The sequence below is a fragment of the Bufo gargarizans genome, chromosome 6 (genome assembly GCF_014858855.1).
Source record: "Bufo gargarizans isolate SCDJY-AF-19 chromosome 6, ASM1485885v1, whole genome shotgun sequence".
Lineage (NCBI taxonomy): Eukaryota > Metazoa > Chordata > Amphibia > Anura > Bufonidae > Bufo > Bufo gargarizans.
The window spans coordinates 366,945,360-366,968,792 of NC_058085.1; the positions used below are offsets into that span (position 1 = coordinate 366,945,360).

The window sequence follows — 23,433 nt, forward strand, 5'->3', positions numbered from 1 at the left end:
AGGGACCGCGGGGATCAGAAACTGCAAAAAGCGCAGCAAACCGCAGGTCTGAATTGACCTGTGGTTTGCGGCGATCGCCGATAGGGGGGTCACATGACCCCCCCTGGCGTTGTCACAGGATGCCGGCTGAATGATTTCAGCCGAAATCCCGTTCCGATTAACCCCTGGGGCGCCGGAATACAGATTTCAAGTTAGGACGTACCTGTACGCCCTGAGTCCTTAAGGACTCGGGAAATAGGGCGTACCGGTACGCCCTGCGTCCTTAAGGGGTTAATGCCCCTAGAAGATGCCCCCATAGTGTCCCCCAAAATGTGCCAGTATAAATGCCCCTTCTTATTGCACCCATAGTGTGCCAGTATAAATGCCCCTTCTTAGTGCCCCTAGAAGATGCCCCCATAGTGTCCCCCATAATGTGCCAGTATAAGATGCTGCTTCTTAGTGTCTCTAGTACAGGGATGGCCAACCTGAGGCTCTCCAGCTGTTGCGAAACTACAACTCCCAGCATGCCCAGACTACCTACAGCTAGTAGCCTACAGCAGGGCATGGTGGGAGTTGTAGTTTTACAACAGCTGGAGAGCCGCAGGTTGGCCATGCCTGCTCTAGTAGATACCCCCATAGTGCTTCTAAATTCTGCCTTCCCCTTCCCTGTAGTGCCCCCCATAATGTGCCAGTATAAATGCCCCTTCTTATTGCCCCATAGCGTGCCAGTATAAATGCCCCTTCTTAGTGCCCCTAGAAGATGCCCCCATAGTGTCCCCCATAATGTGCCAGTATAAGATGCCCCTTCTTAGTGCCTCTAGTAAATGCCCCCATAGTGCTTCTAAATTCTGCCTTCCCCTTCTCTGTAGTGCCCCCCATAATGTGCCAATATAAAATGCACACATAGTGTCCCCACATTGTGTGCCAGTATAATTACCCTTGACAGTGCCCCCATACTGCTCCTCTCCCCCCTATAGTGTGCCACTGTCAAATATAAAAAACCCCCACTAATAGTTGCCTCCACTCTGGCAGCGATGTGATGCAGGCCTCTTTCGTCCTGTGTCCCGCACAATACTCTGCCCGACTCAGGCGCCGGCTGTGCCAGTCTCTGATGGGCTGCAGACCTAGTGTCTGCAGCCTATTGGAGAAACGGGGAAGGGAGACACGAGACGTTGCTTGCTGCAGCGTTCATCTGTATCACTGTCCTGAGGATGGCAATACAGATGAATGTAGGGAGAAGACCGCTTCCACAATGGAAGTGTTCCTCTCCAGCTTCCCTGCCACCGTCGCCACCACAAGGGCACCAGATTGGGATTCAGTTCTCTGCTCCGGCTTTAATTTTAACAACCAGATCTGGAGAACCAGAGGGAACCGGCTGTATCCTATGCCTGATTGTATCTAACCCCCTTTTTAAGCTTGTTAGCACTGTAAGAAGAAACAAGGAGCCGTCTTTGACGGAAGATACGTGTCACCGAGGTTCCTGGCCTCGGTGAGGTAAGAAACGGGTTTTTTTCCTGAAGTGTCAGGTCTGTAGTGCAATCTGACACTTCAACTGTTAGAATGGCTGTAAAGCCAATCCGGGCCGGTTCTTATTGGGAGCAGCCAAAGAGCAGGGTGGGTGGCTGTTCCCCACTGTTCCAGGCCGGGTTTTGGCTGGAATATAAAAACCCAGCCAGCATGTTCAGGTGGTGTGGATTATCCTTCATCTGCTAGTGGAGTGCTGGCAGTCTGGGTGTTGGAGCGTGAGGGTTTGGGCATGGACTAAGCCTGCTACATTGTTTATGGACAGAAGCACGTGGACTAAGCCTGCTACATTGTTTATGGACTTATGTGCTGCAGTCTGGTGTGAACTAACACCAGACTCAAGGTGACTGTTTTTCTTGAAATTATTATTTTGTCACTTTACGTCTGTGTGAATAAAACAGTGCACTAGTTAAGTTAAAGATGTTGTCATTGCCTCTGTACTGCGTCCGCAAGCCTGTCTACCAGAGCAAATCCCCACATTTGGTGTCGGATGCGGGCAAACGCAGTGAGGCAGGCCTGAAGGCCGAAAAGTTTTTGTTTATCCGGGCACAAGTGCATGTCCTACATTAAGCCGGCAAGGTTACGACCCGTATCCCCTGACAAAATGGAGGCGGTCGTGAAGGCCCTCGTGGAGGCTAACTTGCAGCAGCGGGAGGCTAACAAGCAGCAACAAGAAACGAACCAGCTGCTATTGCAACATGTGATGGCGTTGCAGGCGTCAGGAGCGTCCCAGAATGTCCACGATGCCCGGAAAGCTGTCCGCGCGGCGATTCCGAAGATGACCCCCTCGGATGACGTCGAGACCTATCTGGCGGTCTTCGAAAAAGTGTCCGTGAGGGAAAAGTTACCCCGAGACCAGTGGGCTGAGGTCGTTGCTCCGTTCCTAGCGTCCGGTCCCCAGCAAGTATTGTTTGATCTTCCCGATGATCAGGCGGCGACTACCCGACAGTAAAAGGTGAGATCCTGGCGAGACTCGGGGTGAATGTATTGGTCCGGGCCCAGAGGGTGCATCGGTGGGAATTTAACCCAGCTGAACCCGCTAGACCACAATATTATGATCTGCTGCACCGTTTGCAAAAATGGCTGCAGCCGGACATGTTGACTCCCACTGCTATGTTGGATCGGCTGTTGGCGGATGTGTTTTGGAGGGCTTTGCCGTACCCTCTCCAGCACTGGATCGGCCAGGTGTCTCCGAATAATGCCCTGGAGATGGTCGACCTGGTGGAGCGCTATGAGGCCACCAGAAATCTACAGGGGGGTTCTTTTGGGAAGGGGCCAGTCAAACCCCGGAAAACTCCACCCCAGACCCGGCGGCCGGTGCCAGCTAGACCCGCCCGGGATGTACCCCCTGCCGACCCCAACCCGGTGGTCTGCTGGCGTTGTCAGGAGCCTGGACACATAAGGGCTGACTGTCCCCATCGGGGGGAACCCATGGACACCAACTATGGCTTCCGCCACTCATTATATGCCAGGATGTTGTGTGCCACAGGAACTTCAGAGACTATGGACAAAAGCCACCTGTGCCAGGTGGAAGTGGGGGGCACTCTGCCGGTGGCTCTGCTGGATTCAGGGAGCCTGGTGTCCCTGGTAAGAGCTGCCCTGGTGCGGCCGGCTGAGTATACTGGCCGAAGAGTCGGTGTTGTTTGCATACATGGGGACTTAAAGGAGTATCCCACCGCCCTGGTCTCTCTGTCAATGGTGGCCGGCAGGTGGATGCATGAGGTGGCCGTCGCCACAAAGCTACCGTATGACTTGATCATTGGGAGAGACTTCCCCGGGTTCCCGGCACTCTGGCCGGATACGAAAGTTACCCGGGAGACAGATGTACCCCTAGCAGAGTGGCCTGACTCAGGGGGGAGGCCAGAACCTTGGGAACCGGAGTCAGAAGGACCAGCTGTAGGGGTGACCGCCACTTCGGTGGAAGAGGGGGAGACAACCCCGTTAAGTGTGATGGTGGGAGACTCTATCTCGAGCCTGGGAAAATGTGGTAGTAGTTGAGGGTGAGCCGCAACAACCGGGGGCCGAATCTATGTTCCCCCGTTTTGTGGTTCAACAGGAGATGCTGTACCGGGTAAATAAACTACGGGGTGAACATATTGAACAGCTGGTGGTGCCCCAGGCATATCGCAAGCTCGTGTTGAAATTAGCCCACCAACATGTTCTTGGGGGACACCTGGGCCAGCAGAAAACGCAGGACCGGATTTTACAGCGGTTTTACTGGCCCAGTGTGTTCAGAGAGGTAGAAGAGTTTTGCAAGTCTTGCCCAACCTGCCAGATAACCAGCCCCCAGCCCCATGTCCGTAGTCCTCTGGTCCCTCTCCCGATTATTGAGGTTCCCTTCGAGCGGATCGCTATGGATCTTATAGGCCCAGTACCGAAGTCAGCTAGAGGGCACCAGCACATCCTGGTCATCCTCGACTACGCCACGCGGTACCCGGAGGCGGTGCCATTGCGTCATACGTCAGCCAAACTCATAGCTAAGGAGTTAATGGAAATCACTCTTGAGGGGATGGGGTACTGTGGAGGTCACTAATAAATGTGCGGCCGCTGTGGAGGTCACTGTTAAAGGGGCGGGATGCTGTGGAGATCACTGTTAAAAAGGCGGGCGATGTGGAGGTCTCTGTTAAGGGGGCAGGGAATGGTGGAGGTCACAGTTAAGGGGACGGTCCGCTATGGAGGTCAGTGTTAAGGGGTGGGGTGCTGTAGAAGTCACTGTTAAGGGGGCAAGTGTAGTGGAGGTTACATTTTAAGGAAACTGAGCTCTGTGCAGGTCACTGTTAAGGGGACGGGCTATTGTGGAAATCACTGTTAACGAGACGGGGTACTGTGGAGGTCACTAATAAAGGGGCGGGCGCTGTGGAAGTTACTGTTAAGGGGCAGGCCACTGTGGAGGTCACTGTTAAAAGGGCGGGGTACTGTGGAGGTCACTAATAAAGGGGCAGTCGCTGTGGAGGTCACTGTTAAAGGGGAGGGCGCTGTGGAGGTCACTGTTAAAAGGGCGGGGTACTGTAGATGTCACTGTTATAGTGGATACGGTTGATATCTTTTAAAGACACACAAATCATTAAATTAAATAGATGAAATATACCCGAGTGAAGCCGGATCCTTCTGCTAGTGGTTCATATAAGGCAAACTATAACAATGCCGATATTGTGTGCCGAGGCACACATCGAGCAACATCTTTGACCAGGCATGGATCACTACTAAATAAAATACACCTCCTGCTCTGCATTGCCCTGTAGCTGCTCAATTGTTGCCATGCGGAGGATGTCCCACCCATGGCTGGATTTTCTCTTGGATATGGAGTTTATATTTCCTGTGCTACAACTGTTGGATGAAACCGTGGAATTCTTCCGTGTGCTCTCAGCAGTCTGAGTTGTACAGTTCTGTAGAGATGTGCTCATTACACCTGCTTCTTCTTGGTTTTCATTCTTTATACTGAAATAAAGAGATTTTTACACTAAACTGATGCCAAAAGTGATCCTGCTTCCGAAATTGTAACATGTAAATTTAGCTTAACTTAAAGATCTGTCGCCTCTCCTGTGTGGTGTAGTATAGAGGATCTGTCAGCTCTCCTGTATGGGGTTTTATAGAGGATCTGTCAGCTCTCCTGTGTGGTGTAGTATAAAGGATCTGTCAGCTCTCCTGTGCGGTGTAGTATAGAGGATCTGTCAGCTCTCCTGTGTGGTGTAGTATAGACGATATGTCAGCTCTCCTGTGTGGTGTAGTGTAGAGGATCTGTCAGCTCTCCTGTGTGGTGTAGTATAGAGGATCTGTCAGCTCTCCTGTGTGGTGTAGTATAGAGGATCTGTCAGCTCTCCTGTGTGGTGTAGTATAGAGGATCTGTCAGCTCTCCTGTGTGGTGTAGTATAGAGGATCTGTCAGCTCTCCTGTGTGGTGTAGTATAGAGGATCTGTCAGCTCTCCTGTGTGGTGTAGTATAGAGGATCTGTCAGCTCTCCTGTGTGGTGTAGTATAGAGGATCTGTCAGCTCTCCTGTGTGGTGTAGTATAGAGGATCTGTCAGCTCTCCTGTGTGGTGTAGTATAGAGGATCTGTCAGCTCTCCTGTGTGGTGTAGTATAGAGGATCTGTCAGCTCTCCTGTGTGGTGTAGTATAGAGGATCTGTCAGCTCTCCTGTGTGGTGTAGTATAGAGGATCTGTCAGCTCTCCTGTGTGGTGTAGTATAGAGGATCTGTCAGCTCTCCTGTGTGGTGTAGTATAGAGGATCTGTCAGCTCTCCTGTGTGGTGTAGTATAGAGGATCTGTCAGCTCTCCTGTGTGGTGTAGTATAGAGGATCTGTCAGCTCTCCTGTGTGGTGTAGTATAGAGGATCTGTCAGCTCTCCTGTGTGGTGTAGTATAGAGGATCTGTCAGCTCTCCTGTGTGGTGTAGTATAGAGGATCTGTCAGCTCTCCTGTGTGGTGTAGTATAGAGGATCTGTCAGCTCTCCTGTGTGGTGTAGTATAGAGGATCTGTCAGCTCTCCTGTGTGGTGTAGTATAGAGGATCTGTCAGCTCTCCTGTGTGGTGTAGTATAGAGGATCTGTCAGCTCTCCTGTGTGGTGTAGTATAGAGGATCTGTCAGCTCTCCTGTGTGGTGTAGTATAGAGGATCTGTCAGCTCTCCTGTGTGGTGTAGTATAGAGGATCTGTCAGCTCTCCTGTGTGGTGTAGTATAGAGGATCTGTCAGCTCTCCTGTGTGGTGTAGTATAGAGGATCTGTCAGCTCTCCTGTGTGGTGTAGTATAGAGGATCTGTCAGCTCTCCTGTGTGGTGTAGTATAGAGGATCTGTCAGCTCTCCTGTGTGGTGTAGTATAGAGGATCTGTCAGCTCTCCTGTGGGTGTAGTATAGAGGATCTGTCAGCTCTCCTGTGTGGTGTAGTATAGAGGATCTGTCAGCTCTCCTGTGTGGTGTAGTATAGAGGATCTGTCAGCTCTCCTGTGTGGTGTAGTATAGAGGATCTGTCAGCTCTCCTGTGTGGTGTAGTATAGAGGATCTGTCAGCTCTCCTGTGTGGTGTAGTATAGAGGATCTGTCAGCTCTCCTGTGTGGTGTAGTATAGAGGATCTGTCAGCTCTCCTGTGTGGTGTAGTATAGAGGATCTGTCAGCTCTCCTGTGTGGTGTAGTATAGAGGATCTGTCAGCTCTCCTGTGTGGTGTAGTATAGAGGATCTGTCAGCTCTCCTGTGTGGTGTAGTATAGAGGATCTGTCGGCTCTCCTGTGTGGTGTAGTATAGAGGATCTGTCAGCTCTCCTGTGTGGTGTAGTATAGAGGATCTGTCAGCTCTCCTGTGTGGTGTAGTATAGAGGATCTGTCAGCTCTCCTGTGTGGTGTAGTATAGAGGATCTGTCAGCTCTCCTGTGTGGTGTAGTATAGAGGATCTGTCAGCTCTCCTGTGTGGTGTAGTATAGAGGATCTGTCAGCTCTCCTGTGTGGTGTAGTATAGAGGATCTGTCAGCTCTCCTGTGTGGTGTAGTATAGAGGATCTGTCGGCTCTCCTGTGTGGTGTAGTATAGAGGATCTGTCGGCTCTCCTGTGTGGTGTAGTATAGAGGATCTGTCAGCTCTCCTGTGTGGTGTAGTATAGAGGATCTGTCAGCTCTCCTGTGTGGTGTAGTATAGAGGATCTGTCCGCTCTCCTGTGTGGTGTAGTATAGAGGATCTGTCAGCTCTCCTGTGTGGTGTAGTATGGAGGATCTGTCGGCTCTCCTGTGTGGTGTAGTATAGAGGATCTGTCAGCTCTCCTGTGTGGTGTAGTATAGAGGATCTGTCAGCTCTCCTGTGTGGTGTAGTATAGAGGATCTGTCCGCTCTCCTGTGTGGTGTAGTATAGAGGATCTGTCAGCTCTCCTGTGTGGTGTAGTATGGAGGATCTGTCGGCTCTCCTGTGTGGTGTAATATAGAGGATCTGTCGGCTCTCCTGTGCAGTGTAGTATAGAGGATCTGTCAGCTCTCCTGTGTGGTGTAGTATAGAGGATCTGTTAGCTCTCCTGTGTGGTGTAGTATAGAGGATCTGTCAGCTCTCCTGTGTGGTGTAGTATAGAGGATCTGTCGGCTCTCCTGTGTGGTGTAGTATAGAGGATCTATCAGCTCTCCTGTGTGGTGTAGTATAGAGGATCTGTCCGCTCTCCTGTGTGGTGTAGTATAGAGGATCTGTCAGCTCTCCTGTGTGGTGTAGTATAGAGGATCTGTTAGCTCTCCTGTGTGGTGTAGTATCTGTCAGTCTGACACGTCTGCTTTTGTGGTCTAATGCTGTCAGCTCTGAGTGCACAATGTCAGTGACTGTTTCAGTGCTCATGCATTTTGTGTACTGGAATGTCCTTTCGTGCCTTGTAGTACATAAAAAATGGACTCACCATAAATACCACCGGTTTCCAAGTCCGTATTCAGATCCACATATGCCAAGACGAGGCCAGAAGCACTGAGGTAGCTTACTTTCTAGCATTACTGTGGTTGCTGCCAGCTGCCATGATTAAAAAAAACACAGTTGATATGTTATAAATGAATTGTTGGTTAAAGCCGATTAGTTCCACTGGTTGCTTTGAATTTGGGCAGCCTTGATCAATCACCATGCAAATATATCCATAATTTCCACTGACCTGAGTCCTCCAGAGTTCGTCTCTCTCCTGTGCCACCCTCCAGTGCGTGTCTGCCATTGTAGCAATTAATATATTCAGCATTAAAAGGTTGGAAATTAAAGAGAAGAAGAAATAGACAATGCTAAAAATAAGTGGAAGGTCGACACTGTAGTTGGCCGGGGAGTTGATGACATTGACGAAAAGCTGATAGGTGCTTAAAAGAGACATGGCATAGCTGCAAAAAATTCCCATGTGCGTCGGGTCTTCAGTCTGGAATATTATATAGAAAGCTGCAACAAGAAACAAGACACAAAGTTATTAAGATCAGTATGAGGCGTGAATATTTTGAATCATTGTGGTAACCGTCAACCTACAACCATCATAGGCCCTCATGTTCTTAAATGTATCAAGACCTAGAATGGTGCTCTTACAAATAATTTTTTATTGTTGAGTAGTCCCTGCCCTGGTTATCCTTAGAAGTCGATTAAAATGCATTGTATTATGGTAGACCAAATAATTCTTGATAAAATGTTACCATGAAACACCTTCAGAGGGAACATGGCATCTACATCACTGAACTATGGAATACTTTTAAAGGATGGTACAATTCATGGATCTAGAAATAAAGGACGGAAGAAACTCTTCGTGTTCCTACCTGTGCCAAATCCTACAATGACAACCATCATAAGCCAGATAAACCTCAGGAGATCTCCAAATATAATCTACAATGAAAGAAAAACAAATGAAATACATTAATTTTGGATCTTAATTGCCTAAAGTCTACATCAAGAAACACACTAGTTGAAACCCTGTACCAAGAAAGAGTTGGTGGAATGAAACAATCCATTTGTGAATGCAACGATGATATATGTAAGTGATTACAATATTAGAAGAAAGGAGACGTGTTATTGGTGAAAACTCTACAATTAGGACCCTGTTGGGCCATCTCTAGCCTGGATACAAGATGAGTTACGGCCTCTAGCCTGGATACAAGATGAGTTACGGCCTCTAGGCTGGATACCAGATGAGATACAACCTCTAGCCTCGATACAAGATGAGATATGGCTTCTAGAACAGATACCATATGAGATACGGCCTCTAGCCCGGATACAAGATGAGATACAGCCTCTAGCCTGGATACAAGATGAGATACAGCTTCTAGCCTGGATTAGGACCCTGTTGGGCCATCTCTAGCCCAGATACAAGATGATATACGGCCTCTAGACCGGATACAAGGTGAGATACAGCCTCTAGCCTGTAAACAAGATGAGATACGGCCTTTTGCCTGGATATAAGATGAGATATGGCCTTTATCCTGGATACAGGATGAGATACAACCTCTAGCCTCGATACAAGATGAGATACAACCTCTAGACCAGATATGCTTCCCATCAGTCGCATCAAGGTGTAGGAAATGCCGAGTCGTATGTTGCGGCCTAAAATGTCACTTTATTTGTGTCGCGGTGCTCTTACCTAGATACGGCTGGACCCCAGGCTTTGGCGCTGAAGCAATAAATAGGGGGAATAATTGAGGGATTTGAAGAATTAACTTGAGTCCAGACTTTGACGTGAAGTTCAATGGCAGTTTTACTTGAATAAACTTTTCTCCAAACAGTTTTCAGGCTTTGCCTTGGTTCCAGCAGACTTTAGCATTAAACTGGCAGGCAAACTCAACTCTGATATATTTCTCTCACTCTGCTGTACTGACAAGCTAACTTGGTGTCTTTGTTTTATCTTTATGTTGCACTTCACTCCTGTAGTCGGACTTATGTTCAGCCAAAAAGTAGGTTGGACTCCTGGCAGCTCCAACATGGAGTCTCAACCAGAACAATCTAGAACTTCCACACCTCCTTCTGGTAGCAGTGGTCTGTCTGGGCCATATGGTGCCTGTTCACTTTGTGTGCATGCCCTCATGTAACCACTGCTCCCATTAGCTCCAAACAGAGAGGTACGAACAGCCTAGATGGTGGGCAATTTAATGAAATAACCATCCTTCTTCTCTCAGTTCAATGATGTACCCACTATCAAAGCCTGTTAGGCACGTTGTGTTTGAGTGCGTTGTAGAGGCATGTCAAGCAGTCAAAGATCTCTCACCAAAAGGTACACTACCTAAAAGTGACCTCTGAGAGTATTTTTAGATGCCAGTGGTGGAAGCACTTTTATACCCTCTTGTGGCATGAACCAATGTCTATTCAGACAGCACCTGTAATCATTTATATATTAGTGTTGCTCGCGAATATTCTAATTGCAAATTTTTATCACGAATATCGGCACTTCGAGAATTCGCAAAGATGTAAAATATAGTGCTATATATTCATAATCACTAATATTCTAGATTTTTTTTCATAAATAACCTCCCTTCTTGTCTGTGAAGGTTCTCATTTATCCAGGTCATGGTATATCTGTAAAGAATAAATCAAGGCAACTGGATATACTGTAGATTTATTGAAAACGTTTCACTCGTTCTTCCAACGAGCTTTGGAATTGAGAAAGCTTGTTGGAAGAAAGAGTGAAAAGTTTTCAAGAAATCTACAGTAAGTCCAGTTACCTTGATTTATTCTTTCCCTTCTTGCTTGGGGGCCAATGAGAAGGCTGCAATATCTTTCTCAGAGCTTAGCAATATATCTAGCAACCGATAGGAATGTTGCCGCCCCCTTACTATATAAGAACCTCCCCAGCAGCCATTTTCTGCTGCTTTTTGCTGTTGTGAGAGAGAGAGCAGTGACATTGCTGTGCTCTGTGGTTTGCTGTGTCATTTACATTGCTGTTCAGCTCAATCAAAGTGAGGAAGAGCTGAGCATAGGAAGGGACAGAGTGTAGGGAGTGTAATTGAATATTTTTTCGTACAAAAAGTTTCAGAGACCCAAAACTCCTTGTAAGGACTATTTTGTGTGACAGCAGCAATATATATTTTTAGCGCATCCTGCGATAAATACAGTGTAACAGGCCGCTGCGGACAGTTAAATTATCCGCGCCACATCTCCTGTTTAAAGTGTGTGCATCCCTAAAATATTAGTGACTTCCAGTGCACTTTTTCCGTAGACGGTGTCCCCTGTGGACAGTTAAATTATCCGCGCCACATCTCCAGTGTAAAGTGTGCGCATCCCTAAAATATCTGTGACATCCAGTGCACTTTTTCCATAGACCGTGTCCTCTTCTGACAGTGGCCCACATCTGCTGTGTAACGTGTGCGCTTCTAAAAAATTTCTGTGACACAAAATACATTTTTTCAATAGACAGTGTCCGCTTCTGACAGTGACCTTACCAGGCACACATCTCCAGTGTAACGTGTGCGCTTCCAAAAAAATTCTGTGACATCCAGTGTACTTTGTCAATAGACGGTGTCCACATCTGCAGTGTAACGTGTGCGCTTCAAAAATGTATCTGTGATATACAGTGTCCTGTTTCCGTAGACGGTTTTGACAGCGGACAGTGTCATTAGCTTCGCCACATCTCCAGTGTAAAGTGTGCGCATCCAAAAAATATCTGACATCCAGTGTCCTTTTCCCGTAGTCGGTGTCCGCTGCGGACAGTGACATTAGCTGCGCCACATCTCCTGTATAACGTTTGCGTATCCGAAATATTCGTGTCATTCAGTCAAATTTTTTTGCTGCTGGTGGCAGCGACATTACCTGTGCTACATCTCCAGTATAACATTAGCGCATCCGAAATATCAGTGACATTCATTCACTTAAATTTTTTATTAGGTGGTGGTGGCGGCAGCGACATTTCTTGCACTATACCTCCTGTATAACGTGTGAGCATCCTAAATATCAGTGACATTCATTCAGTTAAATTTTTTATTAGGCGGTGGTGGCAGCGACATTACAAGCGCTTTTGGCCAGGGACGCTAAATTTCCCTGACGGCACACTGGGTGAACGTTGTGGAGGCCGGGAGCGAGTCGTACCCTGGGATGGCACAGGTGCTACCAACGCCAAGGATTGCAGGCCCTACTTCCATCAGGGTTTCCGCTGCCACCTACGTTAGTGGCTGCAACTACCCCTTCTCCTCCTCTGCCTCATCCTCCACTTCCACCTCTAAATTATCATCTTTCAGCACCAGTCAGCCATCAGGCCCTCACCCCAAAAATTTTTAGATGGTCAGCTCGACAACAGGCCCTCGCCCACAAAATTTTTTAGATGGTCAGCTTGGCAGCAGGCCCTCGTCCACACAATTTTTTAGATGGTCAGCTTGGCAGCAGGCCCTCGTCCACAAAATTTTTTACATGGTCAGCACAGCAGCAGGGCCTCACCCACAAATATTTTTAGATGGTCAGCTCGGCAGCAGGCCTTCGCCTGCAATTTTTTTTAGATGGTCAGCTCGGCAGCAGGCCCTCGTCCACACAATTTTTTAAATGGTCAGCTGGGCAGCAAGCTCTCATTCACAAAATGTTTTACATGGTCGGATCAGCAGCAGGCCCTTGCCCCTAACGTTATACAGGGTCAATAGCAATTTTTCAAGGCTGTGTATGATTCCCTCCTTTATGTGTAATAAAGGGTGTATTGGAGTGCCGGTTCCTTGTAATTTTTGGCAGCCCTTTCACATAGTGCATAGGCTTCATGAGTGTAGGAGTCCCACTACCTGAACAATTGTACCACAATGTGAATGAGGCCCTCAATTATGTGATATACAGGTTGTATCGGAGTGCCTCTTCCTTGTAATTTTTGGCAGCTCTTGCACTTTATATACAAGTAAATATAAAGGAAAGAATGTTTCCTAGCAATTTTTCCTCTAAAATTGATTTTATCTTCAGTTTTGTGCGTATTAGTGTCAGTCTGTAAAAGTGGCGTACTACTCGGACAACATCGTTCCCAGCAGCGACCTGGGAGTCCAAGATGCATCCAGACATCCTCCCCATGCTGTTCCCGACCATTTCAATGGTGTTTCCATCAAATTCTAACCTTTTCCTTTGAACCAGGCAGGGGGCACCTGGTTTAAGGCTCGGGTTCTCCCATTGACTTCCATTGTGCTCTGGTGCTCGGTAGAGCACCGAGCATTCTGATGTGTTCAGCCTGAGCCCCCGAGCACCCGAGCACTATGGTGCTCGATCAACACTAATAGTTAGCTCATTTATATAATACAGATAGTTAGTGGGAGAAAGTCAGTGTAGGTTAGATAGTGATATAGTGTAGCTGATAGGTTCCAGTGCAGGGTGTTAGGTAGTGTGATAGGAATTACTGTTTCTCTGCTCTCCATACATACATGCTACAGACATAGAGCTGTGATGTCACAACAATTCTTAGTGCACCAATCAGTAATATCTACTCAGACCTGATAAAATGTAAAGTTGCATGTATTGCCCAAAAATTTACGCATCATTAGTGCCGATTTTCGCAATCGCAAATATATTGGAGCACAGTGCTGAATTACTTAAAGTGATCAGGAGTCACGAAAGTTGCTGCCAACCATTTTCTAGCAGCTTGAAAAATGTAGCAAAACTGAGCCACGCCTGTATTGCGCGCGCAATATGCGCATATTACATTGCCGATTTTCACAATCAAGGATATAATGACTGGAGCTCACGAATTTACAAATTTATGACGAAAATTAGGTCAAAAATTTGCGACATATCCCGAATTTGAATATTGCCTATGCTGCTCATCACTATTATATATCTGCCTGAGCATAACTGCAACAGTAAGACAAGTGACAACTGCTCTGAGCTCTTTGACTCCAGTAACCTGGTTGTCAGTCACCCAGGCCCTCCAGCCAATAACCTTAAAAAGATTAGGACTGGAGTAAAAAAAAACTCTGTCCCTATAAGCGGAAATATGAATCTGAATGAGTTAAATAATTTCCATAACTAAATGAAATTGCTTAGTTGTGATTGTCTCAAATGACTGATTCTTGCCATTTCAGTTTTTAACAAAAATCCACTTTCTATATCCCAACTGCTAACCTTGTGGATCATGACAGTGAAAGGTCCAAGCATCTGAAATCCACGAGCAAAATACATAGCATAGCACCAGCCAAATGCCAAAGCCAGGGACATTGGGATGACTTCTCCATCACAGTTTGTGAGTCTCAGGGCCAGCGTAAGAAGTACTGAGCAGCAGAAGAAAACTCTGCAGTAACAAAAAAAAAAAAGAAAAGAAGAGTAGAGGAACAGAATAAAAATTGTTATTCTTAGAAATGTACAGTATATGGGTATTAGACAGGTTTAGGCTGCCCTGTGCTTAACGGATATTTGTGTTGATTCTTTACATTTTAAGACATGCTTTCTCTGAAATGCTAGCTTTTGGAGCTGCAGGTATAGGGCTCAGTGAGTCTTCCCTGTCAACCTGCTCTATCTCTTCGGCTACCACTAACAGAGCAGCTCAGGAGTATATGCTTACAATTAGAGATGAGCGAAGTTCTAAAATATTCGATTTTGGCTGCTTTGCCGAATTTCACAAATAAATTTGCTTCCCGATGAATTACTTTGCACCGCCCCCTGTCATTGAACCCTACAGATTCCACGTTCATCGCTGATCGCGGCATCTGTGATGACCATTGAGGGCTGTCCGGAGTCAATCTATTAAAAAAAATATAATAATTGAAATACTCACCTTATTCATTTGATCGCGAAGAGTCCGCCACAGCCGTCTTGATTGAAGATCCAGCGCGAAATATCTTGCGGTGTGTAATTACGTCATCACTCTAACCAGCATGGTGACGTCATACATCACTGTGCACGAGATTTCACGTGGGATCTTCAATCAAGATTGACGCGGTGGACTCTTCATGCGCAAATAGATGAGGTGAGTATGAATAAAAATAAATAAATTAAAAAATTTGGCTTCACGTCTAATCAAATTTTTCCTGATATGAACTTCGATTCACTCAACACTATTTACAATGGTAGCAAACCATCATAGTGCTAAGTTTCAAGACTATCACAAAAAAGTTGTATGCCTTCTTCATAAACCTCAGGGGGTTCCAGTTCTCACTGAACAGCCCCAATAAGTGTATGAAAACTTGGGAGAAAAAGTTAGGCAAATTAGCTCATGTCAGCCAAATCAGAGATTCTTCAAAAAGGAAGAGTGACCCATCTGTAGACAGCTGTTTCAGGCTCTTGTTCCTCTGCAGCAAACCCCCGAGGAGCCGGTGTCGAGGATAGGAGTGGTAGGGGCCCTGATGAAGTGTTGTGTCATGGTAATCTCCCTCTGGCCGTTGCTCCTTCGGGATCAGTGCAGTGGAAATATAGTACTGAGGAATGAGTTAAACTTAAAAGTCCTTTTACTAAGTGCAATATAGAACTGAAAATACATACAATAGCAGCAGTCTTTAGAGCAAGTCTCCAATGGCACCAGCAAGGATATGGCAGCAGGTTGGTTGGTGGTAATTCAGCACTTAGGTGATACTGGCCTAGTGGTTATTTGGTGATGGGTGGCTTGGCTGTATACATCACGTCACAGCAGTGTCTGTAGATGGAGGTGTGACAGTTCACACCGCAGCCTGGACTCTTAAGACTTTAACTGAGGACAAATTGAAGTAGTTATTTCTGTGGAGTCTGTAACAGGAGCAGGAGCTTTGCTGTCTACTTCCACTCATCTCTCTAGCTACATAGGAACTCCATCTCGTGACAGCAGGACCAGCCCACTTCTAGAGGGGAGGAACATGGTGGTTAGTCTAACCATTGCCAACCCTCCTTGCTGGTAGTAACGGCCAGGAACATCCAGTAAAATTCATAATGCAACAAGAAAGAATTTGTAGCACCCCCAGGCATGAGGTATTACACCTCAACAATACAGAGTTCTGGTGGGCTGGATGAGATTCCTTAGATGCAGCTCAGGGGGTTGACTTGTTCTCAATGAAGAGAGCCAGCAGGTGTATGTAGACATCATCCAGGCAATGGTACTCTGTTCTATACTGATGAAGGGCAAGAACCATAAACAGTTGTCTACAGGTGGGTTGCTTAACTTTTTAGAGGAGTGTCTGGTTTGGCTGACAAATGATAATTACCAATATTTTTCTCCGTGGACCATTGCCAGAAAATAAGTCTTCATACACCCACTGGGTCTCTTCAATACGATCCATCAACCTCCCTATGAGCTGCTTCTAAGGCATCTCATCTATCCAACCAGTACCAGTAATGATGACGAGCAAAAACAGTGAAACAGCCATCTAAAGATTATTTGACAAGTCTCTGGCTTGATTGACATAAGTGGCATGGCAAGTATTACATTCCCCATACCATGCTGTTTATTTATGGCATAGCAATGGCGCCAGCCAGTTTTGTACATTTACGACATGGTGCGGGAAGGGGTAAACTCATGCAACTTATGATACTCCAAATGTATAAAGGTCCATGCACCAGTATAGTAAATGTATCTACTATTAAGATTGTGATTCATATTCTTAGACAGTACAAAGTGCAAAACTGTTAGTAAATCTGGCCCATAAAGTGACATAAAGTGGAGCTTCGTCCTGATGGTCAAAAGCGGCTGTGTCCTTAAGGGATTAAATATAAATACATGAATAATAAATCCATCCATGTTTAACCTAAAGTAAGAGAAGTCTCATAACAGGTTCTAAATCTGGTCTTGTAAAAAGATAGATGACAGTAATAGTATGGAGGATGACAAAAGAAAAATACTTACAGAATTAAATGAAATAGTCCCCCTGAAACTTTGTCCTGGAGTAAGGAGATACGTCGTGGTTTCATTAACACAGGGATCTAGGGCCAGAGAAATCATAATTTCTAAAAAGGTCTAATTATCTCCTCTAACCATGTCTGATTTAGATCAATGATCTTCATAATAAGTCTGCAATAAGCTCCTGAGCTCCCTCTAGTGGTGACTGCAGGCAGACAGAATTGTGTCACATAACTCTATGTCTATGCAGAGGATATGGAACTCTGATCAAGATAAAGAAATATTAAGAAATGAATCAGCACAGAATATTGGGCTAAAAACTGAGATAGTTATGGTGTTTAGCATTAGGACTATAAAAAAATATTCTGCCCACATGTAATTAATTACCTCTAGGAGTAACATCACCAGCGCCCCAATGACTGAGATAATTTCACCGACTAATCTTAGCTCATCCATTGGTGTGTTGTAAGATTCCTGAAGATAAAAGAAGTAAAGACAAACAATTAAAAAAACAAAAAAGCGCCAATGATAGTCTATAAAATAAAAAATCCGATCTGCCCACCAATCCTAGTTAGTTGCCTCACCTATATCAGGTTCTGGTGGTCCCTATTAGGTTTTTTACCTTGTGTATGGTTTCAAATTCTAAAATGCTAAAAATTCGAGTCTGGGTAAAAAAAAAAGAGAAAAAAAACCCAATAATTTCTTACCTGAAGGCTCATTTGTTCAAAAATGGTAATATCCCGGGGATCTAATGAATGGTTTTGTAGAGGCTTGAGAGGACGATTAGCACAGCACAGAGAAACACAAGTCATATATAGGACATAAATTGTGGCCAGAAACCAGAAATATGGCCGTCCATACCGCTGCCACTTCTCATCAATAAGCTCCTTCACCGGAGAGATGTCCAGAATCCGGTGTGCCTAGCAAAAAGTTGGCAAAAGAAACATAAAGTGAATAAACATGTGGCATGGAGTTAATATAATAAGAATCTATACTAAAGATGGCCATGTTGGTTGAAAACTCATTCGGCCAACAGCTTTTCATCCCGATTCCTCCTCTGGTGATGTCTTATCTCTCCTGAGAACTGGAATTGAACATGCCTAATATAGTTGAGAAAATCCCTCAAAAGTCAATGTATGACACTTTGAGGTCTCCTCAGACTCATATTTTTTCTCTCTTGTTTCAATTTATTTATATTTTTATTTTAGTTAATTATTTTTCTCTTTCTCCCCAAAATTTGCCCGAATAACCAAAAATTCAGATTCATAGGCAACTCAAATTTTTAAAATATTCAGGTAGAACCAATGAGTCGCTCATCTGTCATGCCCTATCCTTTTTTCTGCCAACTTCTGCCCAATGACAGTCAGACAAATGTCTAATGCACATTAGATGGTGGATCACATGACATAAGACTAATATGTATGGAACCTTAATGCTATAAAAGAGCTCCCCTTTTGACTAAAACAGTTGTCAAAAAAACTAAGTAAGCATTAAAAAATCATATAAAGTGTTGAGAAAATACCTCAGGCTTATTAGAAGGTGACAATAAGATGGAGAACAGAACATGTAGTCCCCCAGGAGTCAATCTCAGTCAGATCGTACAAGGTGTAAGTTATTGGACCCATTGACTGCACTGTTCGGACTCCCTTGTTGAGGATGTGCTGGAACATCTACAGATAGAAGTTGATAGTAAGTAAAATCCAGTAACATCCACCAAAAAACATGATTAATGGATCAGCACTACCTAAGGGTCCTTTTACATGGGCAGATGCAAGCACTGATCGAAAATATAACAAAGGACCGGTACTTGTTTAGCTCCATTCCAGTAGAGCAATCATTATCACGGTATGTGATTGAAACAGTTAAATTTAATGTGATACGTTGTTCACACATGGAGGTGATGGATTCTAATGTCCACATAGAAAATGCAATCATGACATTTAAGGTTTGCCAATATTTCCAAAAGGAACAACGTTCATGGGAGGGTCTGAACAATGGTGGGGCATTGATAAGTTAGCATCTTGGTAAACTGCTGTAGCTTCAGCAATTTAATGTGAATGGTGGATAAACATCAGTGTTGTGCAGGGAGCTACATGGACCATGGGTAACTAAAAATGTTTGATGTGAAACATCAGAAAATTTCATGCTAGAATATCAGACTTGTACTGTACATATATAGAAATATTATATATTTTATAGATTAGACGTGTTTGAGATAATCACACAATTTAACAATTTGGGGGACGCTCACCAGTTAACCTGGAGCCCAGCCTACTGTCCACCCCTCAGTGTAAGTATACGCCCAAATAAAAAATGAAAATTGGCTGGCTCACAGTAATTTGCATTTAACTTAGCTAGTGCATATCATAAAATCAAATACATAAACAACACATACATATAAAAATAGCTATAAATAAAAGTTCATTTTGTATACGTCCCCTTTAAATGCAGAGCTCTCGCATAAAAATACATAAAGATAAAAAATATAAAATAGCAGCTTGTTAAAGTTTCTTTGATCTGAGTGTGTGGGTTACCCTGGGTTCACACCTGAGCGTTTGCGATGGAGCGCTCTGTATGCGCGATTGTACGGGCGTTTGCAATCGCGCATACAGAGACAAAGTCTATGTACGGGAACGCGCGACAAGACGCCCCAAAGAAGCTCATGTACTTCTTGGGGCGTCGGGCGTTTTACAGCGCGATCGTACGCGCTGTAAAACGCCCAGGTGAGAACCATTCCCATAGGGAATCATTGGTTTCTCCTTGTTGAGCGTTTTACAGCGCGTAGGAACGCGCTGTAAAACGCTCAGGTGTAAACCCAGCCTTTTAGTACCGTTGGTTTCTCACTCTGTTAACAATGTTGTTCAGTGATCTGGATGGATATTATACTTATAACACACTTTGTTGGCTGTTTAAATGTTTGCACCTTCATAGGTCGCTATAGTACTCTAGATTAATTGTTGCCACATATATATGTGCTTTGTTAGTTACTTAGACAGTCAGTCCGCGACTGAATTAGCCAGTGCGTTACTCACGGTCACGACCAATTTGCCCGGTCTCTCTACAGCTTGTCTCCTGAGCTGTTGCTTTGGCTGTGCCGATATTTCTTGCGCGTCTCCCAGCGCATGCGCACACAACCCATCGGGGCGCCAGCAGCCTATGGATGCATTTTGTTTTATACCACTGAGGAAGGAACTGTAAAGTTCCGAAACGTGTCTGGTTTGGCAGCTATTGAACGGGCGGTGTGGATAGAGACATATCAGTACCAAGGTAAAGAAATGATCTCTATAGGCTGCTGGCGCCCCGACGGGTTGAGTGCACATGTGCTAGGAGACACGCAAGAAAGATCGGCACAGCCGAAGCAACAGCTCAGGGGACAAGCCGCAGAGAAAGCGGACAAAGAGTAACACACTGGCTAATTCAGTCGCGGACTGACGGTCTAACTAACAAAGCTTGTATATATGTGGCAACAATTAAAGTATTTTTTTATATGTATGTGTTGTTTATGTATTTGATTTTATGATATATATATATATATATATATATATATATATATATATATATATATATATTAGCTAAATTAAAAGCAAATTACTGTGAGCCAACCAATTTAAATTTTTTATGTTTGGGATAAAACAAAAAAACAGTATTTTAAAAACATATTTCCCAAGTAACTTAGGCTCTGTTCACGTTCCACCAAAGGTTCCATTTGAAGTCTCCGTTGCACAGTCCCTCAGATTTCACAGGAGGAATAGCAATGCATATGGAAACATTATTCTAAAAAAAAACTATGGACATCATGATGGAACCTACAGTAGATGGACCCCATGGCAAGTCAATGGAGTCTGTTGAGTATAGGCCTATATTACATATGAACAGAATGTCTTTCACTCTAACTGAAACCAACTCCAATCTCTTACGACAACATTTCCTTCAACTGCAGCCATCTTGAGCGGAGTTAGACCCTGATTATTAATGACTTGGTCCAAACGAGAGCCTCTTGTTTTAGAGTCTAGAGAGAGAAGGAGGTCATACATCTGGCAGGAGATAGACTTGGGCTGGAGAGTCAGAACATGAAGGGCAGTGTTTCCTGCAAAAAAGAACCAGTCAGTTGGCATGAACATCAACACAGGTTCTGGATAAAAGGAGTGCACTTTATCTGACTCTCACCCCAGCAGTCCTGAGCGTGTAGATTCGCTCCGTTCTCTACAAGCAACTTGACAATTTCTGTGTTTCCGACACAAGCAGCAAAGCTTAAAATATGTTCCCCTAAGGAGAAGAATATAATGTTGAGGCATACAAATTATGCTACTGCAGATACTGAGGCTGTAGCAAGGTAGTAAGGTAAAGAGCTTTGCGTCTTCATAGTATCACAAGATCGTTCGCTGCAGTTAAATTGCATTAAAAAGTGACTTTGTTGGACCTTCATCAAATTTCCAACATTGATTTTCAAAGGACACAAGGTTGTTTGTGATCTTTTTCTGTTTATTTGCCTTAGTATACATGCTCATCACAGCATAGATGAAGATTAAGAATCCAATGTTAGACTACTGTGTACTGATTGGTATAAACATCACATCTCCCAGAATCCACCACAGCCCAGCATCTTCTGTGTAGATGCTGAAGCTGCAGGGGTCACCTGGGAAAGGTGAGCTCAGAGCAATAAAGAAGTCGGCAGAATTCTTAATGCTGCTCTGGATGGAACTGATGAGTAACAAAGGATGAAATACCGCTACAATAAGCATAAATTACAAAGTAGTAAAGGTAATAACTAGAGATGAGCGAATTTTTCCAAAATTTGATTCGGCCAGTTCGGCGATCACGTAAAAAGAAAAAAAGGCTATTTCCTGGCTGCAGAGAGCCCTTATCGTGGTGTAGACCACTGTGCCTTGCAGTAACACGCATAGGGAGTCTGCTGTTCTAGTGAAATAATACTGTGAGTCCGTATGACATGCAGATGACAGGCGTCGCTCTTAGAATCACTGCACACTTCACTTATTTTGTCACGGAGCTAAAACTGACCAAATAACTCAAGTATGAACTCAGCCTTACAGGTCGATGTTAGCGTCAAGAAGAAGCGCACTCCTTTTACACCGTCGGCAGCGGATTCCACATAGATGTCTACAGAACCTGTTCTTTTAAACGCTTATACAAGTAGAGCCCCCCGACAGAGTGTAGAGGGTGTCAGCAGTAAGTTTGTGTTGACGTCATTGACTATTTTGCCCTTCCTCTGATCCATCAGAACAATAACCCCCAAAAAACGTATCCTGTCTGTGGAGCATCCACGTTCACTCGGTCAGCATTTGGTCAGTAATCCATCAGTATTGATAATGCCCAAAAAACTGGAGTGGACCCAAAACAGAGATGACACGTGAATGGAATATTTGCATCTCTTCTGTGTTTTGTACCCACTCCTGCTTTTGGCTACCAAATAACAAGCCAATGCTGATGGGACTATACAGGCCTTACAGCTGCTACACAGACAGGATTCATTGTGCGTCTCATTTTTCCTTCCTTCTGACAGATCAGAAGAAGGGTCAAATAAATGATGATGTCAGCCAGGCCAAAAGCCAAAATAGTGGCCCAGTCATGAAGTGGGGAGGGTGGGAACAGCATGAGAAGTCCACAGAGTGACCCTATGACATAGTGGTGAGGTGGAAGCAGCATGAGGAGGCCACAGAGTGGCAAGGTTATATAGTGTGGAGGTGGCAGCAGCATGAGGAGACCACAGAGTGGCAAGGTGACATAGTGTGGAGGTGGCAGCAGCATCAGGAGGCCACAGAGTGGCAAGGTGACATAGTGTGGAGGTGGCAGCAGCATTAGGAGACCACAGAGTGGCAAGGTGACATAGTGTGGATGTGGCAGCAGCATCAGGAGGCCACAGAGTGGCAAGGTGACATAATTAACTAAAATTTCTTAACTCATCGCGTTATCTTTAGACAAAAGCCATTGAAAAGCAATTGAAGGTGTTTGCTTAACGCATTTAGTTTAGATAACACGTCTTATAAATCATGAGTGTTAACTTTACTACAACCTGTGTGAAGGTGGGTGGCAATACCAGTACCAGCTGAAGATGGTGGGTTAAAGAAAGAGCACTTGGCATTAGATGTGTGGCATCAGGCGGGTGGCAGCATAGTAGGTGAGGCAGGTAGCCAGAAGAAACCAGTCTCTTTTGTCAAAGTGTTGGTGTGGCACTATGGATGATCTAGTCTAAAGCATCAGGCAATGGTGGGTGGAAATCCTGGCTGATCCACGCTTGATTCATCTTGACAAAGGTCAGTCTCTCCACATTTTTGGTGGACAGGTGAGTTCTACTTGGGGTAACTATGGCCCCCGCCGCACTAAACACCCGCTCTGATGTCACACAACTGGCCGGGCAGGACAGCATTTCCAGTGCAAACTCGGCCAGTTGTGGCCACAAATCCAGTTTGGCTGCCCAGTAGTCCAGTGGATCTTCAATGACGGCTGGCAGAGTGCACTCCAAGTATGCAACCACCTGCTGGTTCAGGTTCTGGTCCATGTCTAGCTGCTGGTGAGTATTTTCTTCACTATGCAGGTGAAGAAAGCTGCTCATCAGCTACTCTAGACTAAGGCTGCTGCTGATGGTGCTGGTACTGCTCCTGCCACCCCACCCCTCCCCAGCAGCCATGGCAGTGGAACGTGAGCACAGAGGGCCCCCCCCGGTCAGACCTGAGAGAAGATGGACGATGGCACGGATAGGCAGTAGCCAACTGACTACAAAGGATAGTAGTTAAGTTTGTCCTCCCTCTCAGCGGGTG

The 23,433-nt window shown here is 45.2% G+C and overlaps 1 protein-coding gene across 1 annotated transcript in view; it reads right to left on the reverse strand.

The window, feature by feature from the left end:
• Positions 1 to 4,493: 4,493 nt before the first annotated feature.
• LOC122941558 (transient receptor potential cation channel subfamily V member 6-like) overlaps positions 4,494 to 23,433 on the reverse strand; it is a 36,432-nt gene continuing 17,492 nt past the window's right edge. Inside the window, 12 exon segments of the mRNA XM_044298886.1 lie at positions 4,494 to 4,941; positions 7,859 to 7,965; positions 8,102 to 8,370; positions 8,736 to 8,802; positions 13,981 to 14,146; positions 16,664 to 16,740; positions 17,045 to 17,131; positions 17,365 to 17,577; positions 18,180 to 18,194; positions 18,196 to 18,327; positions 20,575 to 20,744; positions 20,825 to 20,923. Coding sequence (XP_044154821.1) covers positions 4,707 to 4,941; positions 7,859 to 7,965; positions 8,102 to 8,370; positions 8,736 to 8,802; positions 13,981 to 14,146; positions 16,664 to 16,740; positions 17,045 to 17,131; positions 17,365 to 17,577; positions 18,180 to 18,194; positions 18,196 to 18,327; positions 20,575 to 20,744; positions 20,825 to 20,923 — 1,637 coding nt within the window. The 3' untranslated portion in view covers positions 4,494 to 4,706.